This window comes from Homalodisca vitripennis, chromosome 2, assembly GCF_021130785.1.
Source record: "Homalodisca vitripennis isolate AUS2020 chromosome 2, UT_GWSS_2.1, whole genome shotgun sequence".
NCBI lineage: Eukaryota > Metazoa > Arthropoda > Insecta > Hemiptera > Cicadellidae > Homalodisca > Homalodisca vitripennis.
Genome location: NC_060208.1, coordinates 174,541,194 through 174,561,467, shown reverse-complemented (window position 1 = coordinate 174,561,467; position 20,274 = coordinate 174,541,194). Strand labels below are relative to the sequence as shown.

General features: G+C 32.4%; 1 protein-coding gene across 3 annotated transcripts in view; it reads right to left on the bottom strand.

The window, feature by feature from the left end:
• Positions 1–2,646: 2,646 nt before the first annotated feature.
• The window catches only part of LOC124355060, an 88,285-nt gene continuing 70,657 nt past the window's right edge, over positions 2,647–20,274 (bottom strand). For all 3 annotated transcript variants that reach the window (XM_046805973.1, XM_046805971.1, XM_046805972.1), the window contains 3 exons: positions 12,014–12,990; positions 11,321–11,430; positions 2,647–6,915 (listed from right to left, as the gene is read on the bottom strand). In XM_046805973.1, coding sequence (XP_046661929.1) covers positions 6,831–6,915; positions 11,321–11,430; positions 12,014–12,990 — 1,172 coding nt within the window. In that variant the 3' untranslated portion in view covers positions 2,647–6,830. The remainder of the gene's footprint in view (positions 6,916–11,320; positions 11,431–12,013; positions 12,991–20,274) is intronic.

The following is a 20,274-nucleotide window of genomic DNA, read 5'->3' as shown; positions in this document are numbered from 1 at the left end:
TTAAGGATATTCATACTGCATTAGATGATAGTTGAGGTCACTGAGGATCCAAAAGCCACTAGTGCAGCACGATCGATTATGAATTAAATAAGTAGCTATGAATTCTTACTAGCCCTATGTATTTGGTATGATGTGCTGTTTGCAGTTAACAGTGTTAGCAAAAGCCTACAGGCTCAAAAAAATGCTCCTTGGAGATGTGTCGCAGTTACTTCAAGGGCTAGTTCAGTTTCTTCAGAAATGTATAGCTGAAGGTTTTGTGGCAGCAACACTGGTAGCAAGAGAACTTAATGAAACTTAGGGTGTAGAGCCAAATTTCAAAGTCAGGCAAAGAAAGAAAAGAAGAGTTTGAGTACAAGGGAGATGATCCTATGGCAGAATCCGGCAAGCAAATGTTTAAAGTGAAGTATTTCTTTGTTATTGGATAACACAAAAAAGGTTATCAGCACAGTCCTTGAAAAGATTTGAACGAATTGCCAATCACAATAATATATTTGGATTTTGGTATCATGTAAAAGAACTAAAAGCAGTAAAAGAAGACAAATTGTTTCAAAAATGTAAAGACCTAGAATCGTTCCTATGTTTTGAAGAAAAGGATGTTTGTGGACATGAACTTATTTCTGAACTTAAGGTTCTTCATGAACTCCTATCAGCTGAGGTGAAAACAGCTGTTGGGATTATTAGATTAATTTATTAACAGGATTCAAAACCCATTTCCCAACCATTCATTGCATATAGAATTTTACTGACTATACCTGTTACTGTGGCAAGCACAGAAAGGAGTTTTTCCCACTTTAAACTTATCAAAACATATTTGTAAAATCATCCATGGGTTAAGAAATACTATCATCCCTGGCAATGTTATCATTTGAATCCGACACAGCAGCCAAAATCAATTTTGATGACATTATTGACAGCTTCGCTGGAATGAAAGCGATAAAAGTACAGTTAATAAAGGGTGAGGTTTATAATTCCTTTAACACAATATAAAAAATGATCTAACCATGGACTATTGACAATTGCATTTACAATATTATTTTTGTTATCGCTTTCAACTCATATTTTACCTGGGGTTCTAATGTAAAATTAAGTGCAATTATTTTACAGATGTAAACACTTATTACATAATATCTACCTACCTATGAGCACCATTCAGACCGATTGTCAAAAATATTATAAATGCAGTAATAATATGTGCAAATAACATTAATATTTTGTAATAATATGTTTGTAATGATAATTAATTATTAAATTAAATACCCAATAAAAAAAATTTAGTTGTTATTCTAATTTATTTATTTTCTATCAGACCAAAATTATTATTTATTTTACATTTTTCTGCCTATAATAACTTTTAAAATAAACTTTGTTATTATTCTAGGTTATTTTACAAAACACTTTAGTTCTTTTTATAAACCTACAAGAAAATAACTAAAAGTAATACCAACCCGAATAGGAGTTTTGCATCTACACAGCCCCTTTTCAGACTGTAAGAGATTAAACTTTTTTTCTTCGTCAAAGTGCTTAAAATAACTACTTTGCAAGTACAATTTTTCAAAAATTTCCGGAGGAGGATCCCTGGACCCTCCACTCCCCTGTGGAGTAACCCAAACCCCCCCCCCCCCTAGAAATCGTTGATCAAGGCCTCACAAAAATGTTTTGCTCCAGACCTCACATTTTCTAAGGACAGCTCTGAAGATAAGGATGACAAAATACCAGTAAACATAATCCCAATGAGAGACCAAGTGGTCAGCATAATTTTCAAATATTCCTGCAGGCTGAAAAACAAAATCTGTCAAAACATAGATGAAATGGTTTAAGAGATACTAAAACAACATTGTATTCGCATCAACAATAGTTGACGTTGGTCCAGTTCATTCAGCCTGAGTGTCACCTATAGTTGACATCGGTGTATGGAGAGAGTTTGGCACATTACTTATAACTGACACTGGGCTGAGGTGATGGTTATTACATGTCTGTAGCGAACGTATTAAATCATGGAACTCATAAAACAATGGAAATCCAAAATACTTAAACACGCAATATTGTTACATTACACTATTACAAATATGTTAAATGTCTTCATTGCAGATATCCAATACGTAACACGGCTTAGTTGAAGCTGTCAAGAATTCGGTAATTACAAAATAATTTTGACATTTTTGAAAACATCTTGATGTGGTTTGCCGTAACTATTATACACGATGAATTCCCCTACCGCTGTGGATTGACCAGTACTGATTTTTATTCTACATATTCTATATGAAAATAAATTAGAAATAAATAGCTGTTCAGAAACTCTTTATTACAAAATTTCTAAGAGTAATGTATAGCGTCAAATGTATTGTTGTTTACAGTCAACTGTTTGTACTGCTCATCATGGATTGTAAGCACAGGAATTATTCCACTTGGAGTTTATATTTTCTTTACTGTGTAAATGTTCATTATAATACAGCTTTGTTGTACAGTGGAGTTTATTAAGATGCTGTTAATTTTACTAAATCCTATAAAACACACTAAAATCAACTATACCAATAATAAATTATTGTGCTCCTCTAGTTATTTTAAAGTAAAAAAAAAAGTAAAGTAAAGAATGTCTTATTTTACCAGGCGAAGTTAGGGCTAAGAAGCCCTCTCTAACACTTAACCTAAAGCAAGATTATAATTAGATAATTTTTTACAAAAATAAAATATTGTTTAATAAGCATTACAAAATTTTGCCAAAAACTCTGAGAAACTCCTGTGGCTCAAGGTCGCCTCTGTAAACTTTTGTTACAACCTTGTACATTTTAATGTAACAGGGAGAGTACATTATTTTTTTTAAACTATTGTAAAATACAACTACTAACAATAATTACACTTAGTGTACATAGTATTTTTGTGTAAATGGTTTTTGGTTATTGCCAAAAAGAGTTATCACTCTTTTACAGTTCTCAAAGTAAATTATAAAATATTCTTGTAAATTTTACGAAAATGCCACTACCTACTACTGTTCATTTACAAAACAGTTACTCCAATGATTGGTAACAATACCCACAAATAACAAAAACATAAGTAACAGATATAAATTCTTTGTAATGAAAAATAGTTTTCTGGATGATAGTCTTTTACGGGTACATACCTATTACTAGATAACAAGACAGCCCAATTAGATAATTTAAAAGTAAGTTTATATGTGTACATTTTGTTCATCTAAACAAAACACATGATAGCATTATCTTGTCCAGTAGCAATTTATTTTAAATTTACACAGCTTAATGTAGATTTATAATATTTTTTTTATAATAATGTTTAAAAAAAACCAGTGAATTATTACAAGAATTTTAAAATTAAAAATATGCCTAAAATTGTATTAATTATACTATAAATTTAGAAAAATTATAATATACATATTTTAAAACAATAATGTTTTAAACTAGAATAAGTTGATCTGATCGATTAATGCCAGTACCACTGATATATCTGGCCTTATAGATAGAATTATAAATTTGTATCCAATATAGCATTATATTATTATCAACAATTATTCAATATATGTAAAAAAAATAACAAGAAACAGTAAATAAAATTTAACACTTTGGCTACCAAGACTCTCATCATCCACTGATGTGCCCTTCGGTAGTGAGTATGTTATGTGCCATTACAACTCTAGCTATAGTACATATCAATCAGCTAAAATCAACACTGTAACACTCCTGGCAAGTATAAAGACATGTGTGTATTAAAGCAGTCTTTTAAAAGTACTGATCTTAAGTATTACATTTTTTCTTTAGGTATAAATCTAATATTCTATAGTAACACACATTAATTAGCTTTGTGCCCTGGATAACCAACAATATTTTGAGTGCTATATGCATCTGGCCATTTTAGTGCGTACATCTGACTGTACTAACGTTACGCCTGAAGTATATAAGAAAGGTTATGTTTGATTTAAAGGATAGTATACAATAAATACAAAAACGGCAGAGTAAATATTCCAAGGCTAATGGAAACTGGCCAACAATGTGCGTCCACACAGCCATTTCCTGTAGGAACACTTTACCGTCTACTCCAGCATTACTCCACAAGAGAGCACCAGAGGTCAAATGTTAGACATGAAGGTTTGTAACAGAACATCAGGAGTAATATTATTGATGACATAACATAAAATGTACCTTAAACAGTGCTGCTCTTTTAAAAATAATAACATTAAAACGTAACAGTAGCAATATTGTACAGAGATATAAAACATACTTGTCATGTAAAGACAAACTAAAATTATTAGAGTGGGAATTACTGTTACATACTTTATAGAATTGTATTTGAGACAATGAGACAATTTTATAAACATAGTTATGTTAACATTGAGCATAACATTATTTTATATTCAAAAGTATGTGCCTGAAGAATAAAAAGTACAAATCATTAAAATCAAGAAAACAGAATGATATTTAGAATTTGTTCTTAAGTCATAAACTAATTGATTAATGTGGTTTGGAGCTATTCAGAAGGAATATAATATACACACTATATAGAAATCTAAAATGACAATATATGCAACATCAAGTCTGTTTATTAACAGTCTTCTAACAATCTAAAATGACACTTTATTTGTATACGAAAAATTAAAAGTCAATATAATTTGAAGGCACTTGTTAAGGCACTACTAAATTGACAGATCTTAATTGCATTAAATACCAACTAGAAAACTGAACAAAGTACAATTACGGTGCATCAAATCACTTAACCCTTAAGGAGTGCGTGTAAAAGCTACATAATGAATAAGGACGTCATATGACGTATATTCTCATAGTGGACCATAGGAGTACGGACTTCATATGACGTTTAGCCTCTGCATATTTGTATTATCGTAAATGCATTGCTATTACTGATTGCCTTTAGGTAGATTAGTCTGTAAAATGGTTCCATCTATCGTCAACATATTTAACTTCCAAGTTTGTGCTCGTATTCACTTGTAATCTGATTTTACCACCAGATCACAGTAGACACCCGGTAGAAGCCACCGACTCAAGGTCGCGTCGCACGTGCATCGCTTTGCTGTTAGAGTATGCCGCCACATTATACTAGCCATTCCTTGAATACTGCATACTGTGGCCATATTTATCTTGTGAGAGTGATATATTTGTTAAACAACCATCTAGTTTGTTACTGTTGTCCAAATAGCAGACAATACTGATTGAGTCTGCCGTAGTGAGGAAGACATTTGATTTTGAAAAAGTACTGAAATATTGACTTGTAGAACATGTAGTCCTTTTTTATTAAGCTTTTAAATGTAAATAAATATGTTTTAAGACATTTTAAAGATTTTAATTTTTTACTCCTTTTGGTATTTTTTGGGATTTCATTCATTACTCATTTTAGACTATCAAAGGAAGACGTCATATGACGTCCATATTCCTTAAAGGGTTAAGATACAATACATAAGATGTGCACAGTGATCGTCGTATACAACACAGTATATTGAAATTTAAATAAACATTGTAACATATCCTTGTTGCTATGCTCATTTAAATGTTACACATATCATTCATTTTTTGACCCTGGATTAAGTAATACATTAGGGGGAAAACTTACATTACATTGCATTGGAGTGATAAGGTAGGCCGACAATAAATTAAAAAACCATTATTCTGATGTATTATTCTTGTCTCGCAGGTCTGAAATATTGCAATGTACACTGTTTGAAATGATGAGTAAAATTTTAAACTGCAATGGCACTGAGTATCCCATAAAAATTTAAAAATATAAATCATATAATTTCATTGTATTTAGTTACACAGTTTTGGATATATCACATTTTATAGGTACTTCTTTCACCTAAATCCATTCGCTTTTAGAGTTGTGTAAAGTTTATAGTCAGAGACACCACAATGTAAGGGGCCCTTTCTATCTGTAAATAAACAGATTGATATGAAAATGAAAAAAATAAAAAATAATAATGTAATAAGAAATTTGATTATCAGCAGAAAAATTGTTTTAAAATAGGTTGTCCAACATTTAGCTGATATGCACAACATTACAATATTTCGCCCTTTACAGACCCTACAATTTGATTATAGAGTATCAAGTTTGGTGAAGCTTTATAAATTTACTCACTGTGGAGAACAAGTAATTGTTGAATTCATGCTGGTTGGGAAGTTAACTGTACCTGAATTCAAAGTATCAAAAACTAAGACTACAAAAAATATATTGATAGTATAAACAGTAAGAATTAGTTTAAGATGATTAAATCATACTACTAGTACTATATACTACACACTACAGTAGTTGCTACTTATTAGCAAAGCTGCTTGTATCGAATATCTCTTTTTTGTTAAAATATTCTATATAACAAACAATGTAAAAATATCATCTAACTCACACACAAAATTTCAACCTACCTACGATGTAGGTACTGAAGACAATACAACTATACTCTTATAATTACAATCAGCCATAAACACAAAATCCAACTAAAATACATACTTCAATATTTTTTCAAATTTATTGATAATTATATTTTATATAAGTAAAGTATATAACAGAAAAACTTTAAGTTATTCATTATTTTTGTTAACGTGCAGAAGTGAAAATGGCTAGATTCAATAAAATAAAACACTCCATTTAATAAGATATCTGAGACAAAATATCTTCAAGAAACATTACTGATAAACATGCATGCCACTAGCATATTATAGCTTTGGGTGGCTTGTCTCATAAAGTGTATTTTTGTTTGTCCCGTTGTTGCAAACACAACAGCAACAAAACTTTTAGTTGGATCCTACATAAAATACATCTAAAAGCAACTAAGTCTAATTGAAATACTGTAACTAAGAAAATCAGTGTCAATTTCTTTAACTTCTCTTGAAAGGTTCAACGAGAGCCACTGGTTTTTTGGCTCCACACTTTGTATCAGATGTGTTCTTGTTCTGGATAAATCTGCAAATATAAATACTATATAGTGAGAATTCTAAGTAACGAAATATGAGATAGTTATTAAGGCTGGTTTTATAGTAAAGTATAATACAGCTAATAGTAAATAGGTCCAGACATATAAAAACATGCAAATAGGTTTAGGAGCAGGTATTAATTTAAATACTAATTGTTATAAAAGGATTATATATTTAAAATCAAGTGTAGGCGTTGTTTTGTATTAGTTAGGATATAATGATCATTATTGTTTTTGCATCTTTTTATTTATAGGAGGGGCCAATCCCTTTTTAGGCCTAATTCTGCCCATCATCCTGGCCAACTGGCCTATGTGAGGATCTTATTGAATAGAAAGAATAAAGAGGACAGCTGATATAGTACAAGGTCAATGGTATGGATAAAAAGAACTATGGTTACAGACATGGTGCTATCTGTAATTCAGATCCAAAGTCCAACATGTCAGTGGAAACATAGGTTCTCTAGGGATTTCACCCTTACAATTCTTACTTGCAGTTAATTACAAATCTGAGGTTGCATTCATAGACAATTATTAGTAATTTATTCAACTAACCTAATTAATAAAGGTAAAAAGTAAATCAATATCAGAAGGAATTTATACAGGTTGAATTTTTGTATAACTATTACCACCCACTCAACCCCTCTCCAGAGCCACTGACTGTTTTTCATCTCCATACACCTCAGTGTTTAAAATAATGCCATATTTCTGTAATTAGGCATTGCCCATCAACAGTTTTTACTTGATAAAATCTATATATTTTCCAAAATAGTTTGAGATGATTACTTTTATACAATTTTATATTTATTAGCTGAGTGTTAGCGAAGCCTTTCACTTGAGGGATGGAAAAATTACATTTCTGTTTGTCTGTATGCATGATATCTCGAGAACGAACTGACCTAAACACTTGAAATTGTGCGTTAAACTTCCGGAATGTATGAGGAACACTGAGTTTGTTGATGATGGTCTGAGATCACCATGAGATTTGTCTGAGCATTAGCAAATATTATTACATTGGTCTTTAGGGTAACCATGATGGCAATGAAAAAATAGCAAAATAAATAAGTTTGTAAACAAGCTCAGTATACTCATAAAATATTTTAACATGCGACACATTAATACATTTAGCCTAATTATCCCAACTCATACATCATTAATACATTTAGCCTAATTATCCCAACTCATACATAATTAATACATTTAGCCTAATTATCCCATCTCATACACCATTAATACATTTAGCCTAATTATCCCAACTCATACATCATTAACCTGTTGACGAGTGCCGCAAAACATACCCAAATGAGTGCGCACGGCATTTGCCGTTTGGTCCCATATGAGGGAGCACGGCATTTTCCGTTGAAGACTAATGACTGTCAGTTCGTTCTCACTGACTTACTGTGACGTCTAGCAGAGATTTTTGGAACTTTTTAGTTGTTCCTAATAGTGTCGCTCTACAGTGTTGCTAGTCCTGTATCGTGGTGGCACCTGGTGATAACTTTTAAAACTATTTTACGGAGGCGGGACACAAGACCCGCTAAGCCTCCAAGGTCGTCATTTTATAAGTCCACTCCCCAGAATGACAAAAAGAAGCGTAAACTACTCAGGCAGTGCTATGTGTGCAAACACACCACTCGAACTGGACAAAGAAGAACAGAAACCAGCTATGAATGTTGAACATGTAAGGTCACCCTTTGTATACGGTATATCCTTGTTTTGAGCAGTATCACACACTAGGAAAGTTTTAAAACGAGATTATTGCTTTTAACAATCTACAATGTATTTTTATATACATTTAAACTATAATAAACAAGTTTATTAACATTTAAAAGTTATTTTTATTTTATTCCCTAAAATTCTGTCACTGGTCAATGAGGCACTCAGTATGGACCGTCATAGCGGCACGGCAAAATGCCGTGCGCACTCGTCAACAGGTTAATACATTTAGCCTAATTATCCCAACTCATACATCATTTTGGTGACTTGGTGTGTAGACTTTTATTATTTAAACACTGATATAAACTCCAATTTAATGAAAAAAAATGTGAATGTATCATGCAGCAAGATATCTCAAGAAAGATTTCATCAGTGGGCTTGATGTTGGTTTCATTTCTACATAGACAATAATTAGTTCTCTATCATGGTGCATGTACAACCATGGAATTTGGCCGAGTGCCACTGAAGCGTATCACTTAATAGGCTAACACAATTTCTCTTTTGTTTGCCAAGGGATGTAAAAATATCTTTTCCATCAATACAATATATGTATAATGTAGGTCTTTTTATAGATAAAGGGTTGAATTCACTTCTACAGCCAGTTTAATGTAATCAACTGTTCTGTGTAAACGTAGATTTATGACAGCACAACCATACGTTTGATTAATTTAACAACAATTTTTCAATTTGTTTACAATTATAGTCTTGAGAGCATAGATTAAACATAATAGTAACATCACTTCTTATATCAACCTTTTCTGCAAACGTGTTTAGCTTAGAGTTAGAAAATATCCAGGTAAGATAATAAAACATTTTAGTAAAAATGTACTTTTAACTTAGATTTTAGCAAATGTTAAGTATGCAGTGCACAGTTAGTACTGTAATGTGATATAAAAGACAAAGTTACTGTATGTATTTTACTACTATATCCTTAAAGTCTTATATAACCCATCTTAGTTGTCTTTTGAAGTAGGCTTCTCTGTCCTATGTATGTATATATATTTTCTCAATCGAGAAACCAGGCAAAATCAACTATAGAACAAAAAATCCACAGACCAGAGTAAATTACAATAGGGCCATAATAAGTATATACTTTTTGAAAAATTGACTTGAGCGTGGCAGCAAGGCTAACTCAACATTGGCAACAGAAATATAATTCATTTGAACCAGAAATTCTCATACACGTGCAAAGTCTACAAAATTGTGGGGGAATAATGGGTAACTGCTAGCATCTACATACATTTAAAGAATGAAACTGAGAAAGACAGAAAATCAGCTGCGCAGTTGGATATATTAATCGTATAATAACCATGCTACAACAAAGTGTGGCCGTGTGAGCTAGTATTTTATAATGCTTGGAAATATTATTGCAAATTTTTTTGAGGTGATAAAATTATATTGTGAATGGTACTGAATAGGAGCATTAAATTATAAACGAGTGTTGGTGTTTTTCTTAAAGTAGAATTTTCTGCTTCTTCATTTCGGGACGTCAAGTCGTCTAGACTTGAAACTGTCTCAAATTCTCTTGATCTCTACTTTGATTTTAAGCTTCACACGAATATACTAACTAATACATAAAAATTATGTAATACATATGTAAAAGGTATTAGAACCCGGAATCTTCAGTATGTGATCATATGTTTTATGTATTTATCATTAGAAGCGTACTTGATTTTAATTTTCAGGTAAATCTAATAGTAAATTTTTAAAAGTTGAAATTTTTAGTGATAGGATTAGAATCCATTACCTTCAAATTTAATTGACATGGACTGAATTTATTAGAAATCTTTAGTTGCAAGCAGGAGACAGATTTTACAACAAACTCCCAGATTGTACTAAAATTAGAAACCAATGACAAATCTTATAAAAGAAAAATGAAAGAGCATTCTACACAATGGACAAATTCATTGAACATAACATAGTATAAGTGACTACTGTAAATTCGTTAATTTTTAAGTCTGAGTTTAGATAATTATTTTATAACCTTTTATCATATTTTTAGCTACAATTAATTGGATATCTCAAAGGTTAAACTCAGTTTTATTTTGTTTTATTTCTTTTTTAAATATTAATATATTAGTAGAAATACTTTTAAATTTAAACTATATTGTATTACAGTATTGACAATTACGACACAACTTAAATGTTGTTACATCAATAATATAGTTCATTTAAAAATGGTTATTTTATTTGAGGTTTAAAGCCCAGTATAAGCTTATTTTGTTCAAGTACACTTTGGTTTTAAATTTAAAGCATATCAAACAACTAATACAAAAGTTGTAAATTATAGCAAAAAGATTTCTCAGGTCTTCCGTTATTACAAATAATAAAAACACTTTTCATTGGTTGAAATGTAATGCTTAATAGTAAATATTGAGATGTACTATAAGGGTTTATTTCGTTTACTGATATAATAAGTATCTAAAGTGACCTTAGTAATCCTAAGGCCAATTCTAAATATCACATCCTAGCTTTAGCATTTTTCAATAAATTAATGGTTCTTATTAGTAACTTATAGGTAATTGTAGTTGACAATGAATTTTTGCAGTATTAAAAACATCACATTGCCTATTTCGCTTGGTCTTGTATGGTTTCAGTGTATTTAAGAGCTTTCATAATAATGCACACAACAATAATCTTAGGCTACATAAAAGTTATTACTTGAATCAAAATGATACCTACACATGACTGGCTGGATCACTTGATGTAGTGATGGTGGCATCAGTCCGGTAAGTCAAAGATGGTACATTTGTAGTGGTTCGAAAAAGGTGATTGGATGAGGATGTGCTTGTCTATAGAACAAAGAAATAATGTTGATACGCACAACTGGTACATTTGTAGTGGTTCGAAAAAGGTGATTAGATGAGGATGTGCTTGTCTATAGAACAAAGAAATAATGTTGATACGCACAACTAAGTCTCTACACCACTATATTTGTATTTAGTTAAGCCATATTATATTTAGTTTAAAAGTAATTAAAGTGATATGAAACATTATAACTTATGGGTAAAAATTTACACGATAGTAATAAAATATTTTTCCTTCATTTATGTATAAGACAAACAAAAGGGAGCTAGCATGACTAGCTTAAATGGAATTTTGAGAAAGTTACACACAAAAGTCACAATGACATCATTAAAATTTAATTATTCAACGCATGGAAAAAATGCATTGTAATTAATTTTTTTATGTATCATTGTTTAGAGTAATTAGTATACCCTTTACAGAATAGTATAACAATTTTGATAATGGAATTTTATGTTTCCTTTTCTGTTTGTAACTGTGTTTAAATATTGGAAATGAAGTAAATAACGCATTCATTTATTCATTCATTAACCACTCTATTGGTATTTAAAAACTGAAGTTTACACTTACATGTTCTATAGCTCCAAACTGTGACTGCATCACTGGTTGATGAGATGTGGAAGGATGAAATGTACCAAAGGATTTCCTTATATTTGGATACATGTTGGTATCTGAAGGTATATATTGTGATGAACTACTTAGTCCAGGCATGTTCAAACTGTTTTGGGCTTGTCCAGAGCTGTAAGACATGTTCGAATGCACAGCTAACTTTGTAGATGAATATTCAGAAGCGGATGGACTTGGTAATATAATTTTGTTTACATCTGAACTTGTTCCCCTCAAATGCATTGTCTTATTCAACTGTGAAGGAAAATTTCTTGAATAAGTAAATCTATCTGGATTCATTGGTAAGAAAATTTGAGAGCCTTGACTGGAAGATACATTTTTAGACAGATTAAGAGGTGTGAAAGAATTTGGTACACGGTAGGTATTTCCGGTGTGGAATGATTCTCGATGATTTGAATCCATATTTTGTTGTAGGCATACATATTTTGGCAATTGACCATGGTTCTTTTCATGTTGATGCTTTCCAATGCTTGTAGGATAAAAAGATTTAGCCCTGGAATTTCTGCCCTGTTGATCTGCAGATGATCTGTTATGAGAGGTGTATGAGGGTGGTTCACACAGTTTCTGAGAGAATCGTGGTCTCTTGGGTCTATCCAACTCTGTGTCTCTATATAATACTGTGATTCCATCCAACTTTGTGTCACCATCCAACTTTGTGTCACCATCCAAGTTTGTGTCACCATCCAACTTTGTGTCACCATCCAAGTTTGTGTCACTATCCAACTCTGTGTCACTATCCAACTCTGTGGCTATATTCAACTTTGTGGCTCTAGAAGACGAAATCGGATAAGCACCACTGCAACCGATGGGCTCTTTGCAGACGGGACACTGAGATTCTTCAACAGGTTTTCCACACTCCCCAACAAGATAAATATGGCCTTCAGAACATTTGTAGGCATGTTTCTGAGATCTTCCACCCGCTAAAAAGTAACATACACATTACTTTATTTCTATTCACACTATGAATTAATTGGAGAAAATAATAGAATAATAATAATAGAATCCCTAAATGCCATCTCATTAATTCAAACATCGATTTTATTGTGGTTAACACATAAAACTGGTCAATAATTTATTACGTCAAGAGGTAAAATATATGTTTATAAATTTTGTGGAGAAATTGAGGAAAACACACAAAATTTAAACAATACTTACTACTAAACTTTGAAAATGTAATAAGCAAACTAAATTCAAAATAATCCACAAATAGTCCAGGAGAAATAGCAGTTAAAAATGGTCAAATAAATAAATGTTTTCTTACAGCAAACTAATGGCACAATTTAGTCAAATACATCATAAATAAATAAAAAAAACCATTCCGAACCAAAATCGTCTATTAGGGGGTATAGGAGGGGTGGTTTTTAGGGGTGAAAATGGTTTTTTGAAATTTGTGAGTAAACAATAGAATAGAATAGAATAGAATAATTTATTGGCCACAAGATATTTCACACAAATACATAGGCAGGTCAGTATAATTTATAATTGTACTTCACTAGTTAAAGAAGTCATTGTCAGTCCATTGACTCAATAAAAACTCACTTATTGAATAAAATGCATTATTTAACAAGAAATTATATAATTTTGATTTAAAAGAACAGTCTTTTAATTTTTTCATTTCCATAGGCAATTTATTCATGAATTTAGATGCAATGTGCAGAGGGTTTTTTTCACTTTTGCTAAGTCTATGTGGAGGTAAATTTATTAAATGGCTATTTCTTGTATTGTACGAGTGGATTTCATTTCTGAGCATAATTCTGTCTTCATTTTTTCTAAGATACAACAAGCATTGCATTATATACAGACAAGGTAGAGTGAGAATCCTGAGCTGTACAAAAATATCCCTACAGTGATCAAGCCTACCAGCTCCAGCAATGATACGGATAGCCTTTTTCTGTAGTATAAATACCTCTTCGGCATGGGAGGCTCCACCCCATACAACAAGACCATAGGTAATATGTGATTGGAAAATACCAAAATAGGCAGTGCGGATCCCGTTCTGGTCCAATTCACCACATAAGCGTTTTAAGGCATAAATGCTTCTGCTAAGTTTAATTTTGAGACCAATTATGTGTTGATGCCAACATAATGTTGGATCAAGGGTTAAGCCCAAAAAAGTTGGATTTTCTGTGTGTTGTTCTGGTTTTTCTTTAAGGCCAAAAAAGGTTGTCACTGTTTTATTTGTATTTAATACCAATTCATTAGCAGTCAACCAATTTTGAATGAGATTTTGATTTGATTTAGCATGTGCCAATGCTAGACTGCTACTAGGTTGTTTATTTATGATTGTAGTGTCATCAGCATAGAGGACGACATCCGCAGGTACACATTCACTTAAATCATTGATCATAATAATGAAAAGTATGGGGCCAAGCACTGACCCTTGCGGGACACCACAATTTACATCTAGGCTGCTTGATTCCTTGTTGTTGCTTACTACATATTGTTTGCGATTTTTCAGGTAACTTTGGAAAATTTTTAAGGCAGAGCCTTCAATTTTATAGTGCTGAAGTTTATTTACTAAAAGCTCGTGAGACACACAGTCAAAGGCCTTGCTGAGGTCACAAAAGGTGACCGCAGCAAGTTCCTTTTCTTCAAAGCAGCCTAGAATTTGTTCCACCAATTTTATTAAGGCATTGGCTGTAGAAAGTCCTTTTCTAAAACCAAATTGTGAACTACAGATTAACTTGTTAAACTCCATGTAATGCATAAGCTGTTTGCTGATTATAATTTCTATTACCTTAGATAAGACAGGAACAATTGCAATAGGTCTAAAGTTGTTAAGTTGATCTTTTTTACCCTTTTTAAAAACAGGAATCACCTTAGTAACCTTTAAAATGTTAGGAAATTCACCTTGAGACAGACACTTATTAATTAGAGCAGTAAGAGGAGTGATGTAACAGCAGATGGTATCTTTTACCAGTCTGTTTGAGAAACCAAAATGATCTTTGCTTGACTTATTGGACAACTGTTTAACTACATTTAATACATCATTTTCAGAGACATCATTAAAACTAAAACAAGTTACAGTCTCAGGAACATCTCTACGAACTAAAAAATCTAAAGCACAATGAGTTGTATTTTGACTAGTCAGGGTCTGTTTGATTTCTTTTGAAACATTTACAAAATAATTATTAAATTCATCTGGAGTAAAAACATTATTATCAAACCTAAGAGTTCCACTTGAACCCTTCTTAGACTTATTTACAATATTCCACAATGATTTAGTTTGGTTTTCTGAACACTTTATTTTTAACATATTTGCCTCCTTTTTGGCTTCTCTTATTTTGTTCCTATAACATGCTTTAAGCCTATTATAACTGGTTCTAAAGAGATTGCAATTTTGCTGTTCACTCCCATTTTTAGCTAGTGAGTAGAGAAAGTCTAGCCTATTCTTTATTTCTCCAAGCTCAGGAGTGTACCAATGTGTACCTCCTGTAGGCCTATTGGGTTTCTTAGTGTTTCCAGGGTTTATTCTAATATGTTTAGTAAAACTTATGTCATAATAATATTTAAAACTATTTACAAAGTTGTTAAAATTCTCATTAATACTTTCGTCAATAAAAACATCAGACCAGCTTTCCTTACTTAACAGATACTTAAACAGATTGATGGTTTCAATGCATCCTATTGAAAAAAGTCAAATGTAAAAGTTGTTGGAAATAAAAAAATCTACAACTTATGTAGTAATAATTTTTGCCCTAACCTCAATAATTTCCCAAAAAATTCGAAAAACCGTTTTATTGGTTTTTAATTTTTTTCTTTTACAAAAATGGTTCGATTGAGCTGAAAGTTTGATCAAATATACTTTGTGCTATTCTAAAAATATTGTATTTTTTTCATTAAGAAATATTCAGCTGTTATCATAAAATTTTACTTTAAAAAAATATTTTGATAATTTTCAGTCACCATTTTGAAACATTTTTTTTATCAAAAAAGGTTCTCTGACGGCTCAATAATTTTCGTTTTTTTGTCTATTTTGAAGAAATTAAATAAAAATTATGTAGTTTAATTGAAAAAACTGCAGAAAAATTGAAAATAAACAAAATATTGACATTTTTCATTATACAATGTATTATTTACGTGGAAAAATTGTTATTATTTATTTAAATTATAATTTTTTTTATACCAGTGCTATTTGTAAGCATTAAGCAAAATAATAATGAATCATACATATTCAACAATTACGTGGAAATTTTTAAACAAATCAAAAAACAGAATTCGAGTTTTAGTAAATTTTTTTTTAATTTGTATTTTTCATCATATATTTTTTATTTCTGTACAATATTTTTTACAATTCTTATTTAAATTGAATCAAGAAACCACTATTTCTTTCCAAAAGTTTTTTTTTAATATTTATCTATTTTTTTCAGTAAACGTAAAAATATCTTTTTTTCATATTCTACGTCATCTGATCGTGATTCATACCATATTCTACTCAATTTTTTCCCTGCTTTTTTTAAATGTAATGATTGTATCTCCTTTCATTGCCTTCAATGAACACAAGATCGTTATCAAAACTATCACTCAATTTTTAAAAAAATGTATTTAATGTTGGGATATCACCATTAAAATCTTCTTTAATGTCGTTAAGGGAAAATTGGCACTCGGATGAATTTTTTTTAAGTAATACACGCAGTAACTTATAAATCTTTAGAATCTACACTCGACGTATGTCTACAAGATGTTGAGCTTGTCCCATCATAAAAAGATGACATGCACCTATTATGATAATAAGCTTGAACTTCATCTGATTCTTTTAGAAAATTCAGTCTAACTAACAGACTTTTATTAAATGATTCTGAAACTTCTCTTCCCTTTAAAGTTGATAAAATTTTTCTTTAGTCTCAACCTTCTGCATGCCGCGAAATGCTCTATTTTGGTTACAAGGTTCTTCACAAAAAACACAATGATGCTCAAAATCAAAATCACATGCTTCTTTAATAATCTTCTTCCCAATAGATTTTTTCTTGTTTGTTCTTTGGAAGCTGTAACAATTGATCGAGGTCTATTGTATGCTTAGAAACATACTGAGACCCGTATAATAGAAGAATAGGATTGACCCCGCCCTTTTGTTTCAAGAACACTATTTAGTACGGTGTTATTAACTTAAAAAAAGGCCTAACCTTGACATCCAAAGTAAAAGTTTTATTCCAACTCCAAATTGTTCTATATAACCCTCTTATTGTTTGGTAAAAAGTTACACCATTTTGAGCGTCGGGTTTGGGGGGAGGGGGAGAAAAAGTAGGAAATTTAGTAGTTTTTTTAGTTTTTTTGGAAATTGGTTGAAAACTAAGCTGTTTAGCACAAAGAGTGTTATATACAAAAATATTCTACATGAAATTTTAAACAAAAAATGTCCTATGCATATTCTTGGTACGCATATAAAATTTACGGTTCATGAGTTGCAGACGGTTTAAAAATAAAAATGATATAATTTTTAAGGTTTTTTTTTTCCAAATAAAGCTATATAGAAATAAGTAAATGATTTAATTAAAGAGTAATAATATACTACAGTATTATAGTCAAAAAGAGGCTAAGAGGCACCATAGAAGGTTGAAAAAATAAGTAAAAATAATTGTTAGGAGAAACGTGGTAGTACAAGCAGGCGTGGCCGCCATCATAGTGACCTTGGACCGCGGGCCGCAACCAATGGCGGTTCTGTCTTCTGCACCTGTTGTCTGCCCCCTCCATTCCACCCCTCCCTCACGCACTGTCACAGATCGATCGATATTCTTCTTCAGTCGTCTTAGGAGACAAGTTGAGTACGTTTGTGCGTGGTACTTCTAGTGCAGTTTTGCAGTAAATTTTTTATGGTTGGTGTTTATAGTAACGTGCGAATTATGTGAAAATCACTTGAGATAGTGTGTTAGTTATGGCGGAGTGTGTGTTAAAACCTTGTAAGGACAAGGGTGGTGAACTAATTACTCTGACTAGAAAGGCGGTGGACAAAATAATTCAGTGCAGTGAAATACGTAAAGATGGCGTCAAAGCCAAGTTCCTGCAGAATGATTCGCTTCAAGTACATAGTAAGTGTCGACAAACCTATATATTACGTCCAAAACCACCTGAAATGGAAAAAGAACCTCCAGCAAAGATACCACGTGAATCATTTGATTTTAAAGCCTTATGTTTTCTTTGTGGTCGCAAGTGTGTAGATGTATCTAAATGCAGGAATCCTGCTCAAGAAAAGTGGAGTTTAGTGCAGAAACTTGAACTGATTGAAAGCATCAGAACGGAAGCAAATAACAGGCATGACAAGTGGGGAGATGAGGTAAGTGTGAGGCTCTCTCAGGTCATAGATCTCGTAAGTTCTGATGGGAGGTACCACTGGCATTGTTATCAGACATTTCAAAAGCCAGGATCGTCACGGCCCGAAAAAGGAGTAGCAACCAGTAAAGGTGGGTCTAGTGCTGATGCCAAAAGAGAAGACGCTTTTGAAAAGCTATGTGATTATTTGGAGGAAAACAATGAATGTCAATACGACTTTGAAGAACTACAAAATATATTCCTTCGTCTGAGCCCTGAAGTTGAGCCATATACTGTCACACATTTCAAAAGAAAACTTATCCAGCGTTATGGTAATAGTTTAAATTTTGCAGTTTTACCAGGAAAAAGAAGTGTGATTTGTTTTTCTGGAGCATCAACTAATATTTTATCAGACAACTGGTATAAAAATCGGAACTGTGATAATGAAGCTGAAGAGGAACTGAGATTGATCAAAACTGCAGCAGCAATTATTCGACGTGAGATAAAGTCCAAAAGTTACGACTATTCCCAGTTTCCAACAATTGAAGATATTTGTAAAGGGGGATCTGAACTGGTACCTGAGTTGCTCAATGTCTTGATAACTGAAATCATTCAGCCTACTTGTACAAGACAAACATCCGAGAAAATCCAGAGGGCAAAACAAATTATGGAAAGGAAAAAAACAGCAATATGTCACAGTATAATACGCGCTGCTCGTCCAAGATCGTTTTTATCCCCAACCCAACTTGGAACGGGTGTTTTGTTACACAGAAAATTTGGTTCGAAGGTCTTGATTGACACCCTGTGCAATATGGGTGTTTGTGTACCTTACCAGGAAGTGTTGAGATATGAGAGATCCGTCACTTGCCAAGAGAACACAAGAATAGAGAACGGTTATGTGCAATTCGTGTTCGATAATGCAGACTACAATGTTCACACACTAGATGGTCATAACACCTTCCACGTCATGGGTGGAATTGCTTGCATTACACCTAAAACAGCTCTTCAGGTTGAGGAAAATGTACCTCGAAAGAATGTTGCTGCTGAAGCTGTTGAAAACAAAGGCCTGTTTGACTTGCAAATTTACAAAGCCCCGGCTACATCTGGATATTCTAAAATAGTCGCTACAAACCTTGCTTCCCTAGAAGACAAACCATCACTTTCATACAAAAATGGACGAACACTTAATATGTTTTGGTTGAGTGGCACCTGGTTAGAAGGTCCAGAAGAATGTAAACCTGGTTGGAGTGGCTGCATGGAAAAGCTTTATGCGAAGGAACAGTTCCAAACTTCGGCTGTAGTTCCTCTTCCATTTATCAACTTAGCTCCTTCAAATCCATCAACAATTTATACAGCTCTTCTTCAAGCTGCCAAACAAGGGGCTAGCAATGGTCAAACGATAACAATGGTGACTTTTGATCACCCATTGTATGCTAAAGCTCGTGAAATAGTAGCCGCAGCATCTCATGACAGCCCGTTGAAGTCACTCTTCATTAGACTAGGAGGATTTCATTTGTTGATGTCCTTTTTGTCAGCGATTGGATTCATCATGGCAGGTAATGGTTTGGAGGAGCTGTATAGTACTGTGTATGCTAAAAACAGTGTTCAACAAATGATGAACGGGAAAGCTTACTCTCGGGTCATTCGTGCTCTCTGCCTAGTCGAAGAAGCACTGATGACTGTATTTTTGAAAAATAATGAAACTCTCATAAGTGTGAATAAAGATGAGCTTAATAATGTCTATTCCAATTTCAAGCTTGGAAATGCCTCTCCTGAAGAGATTGCACAGTCAACCGTGGTAAAGAGCTTTGTAGACATTTTAGAAAACCAGCTTAGGCGTTCAAATGAATCTGGACGAACACAAAAACTGTGGATTCAGTTCATAGAAATGGTTGAAATCGTTCGAATGTTTATAAGAGCAGAGAGGAGTGGGGACTTTCTCCTTCACCTTCATTGTG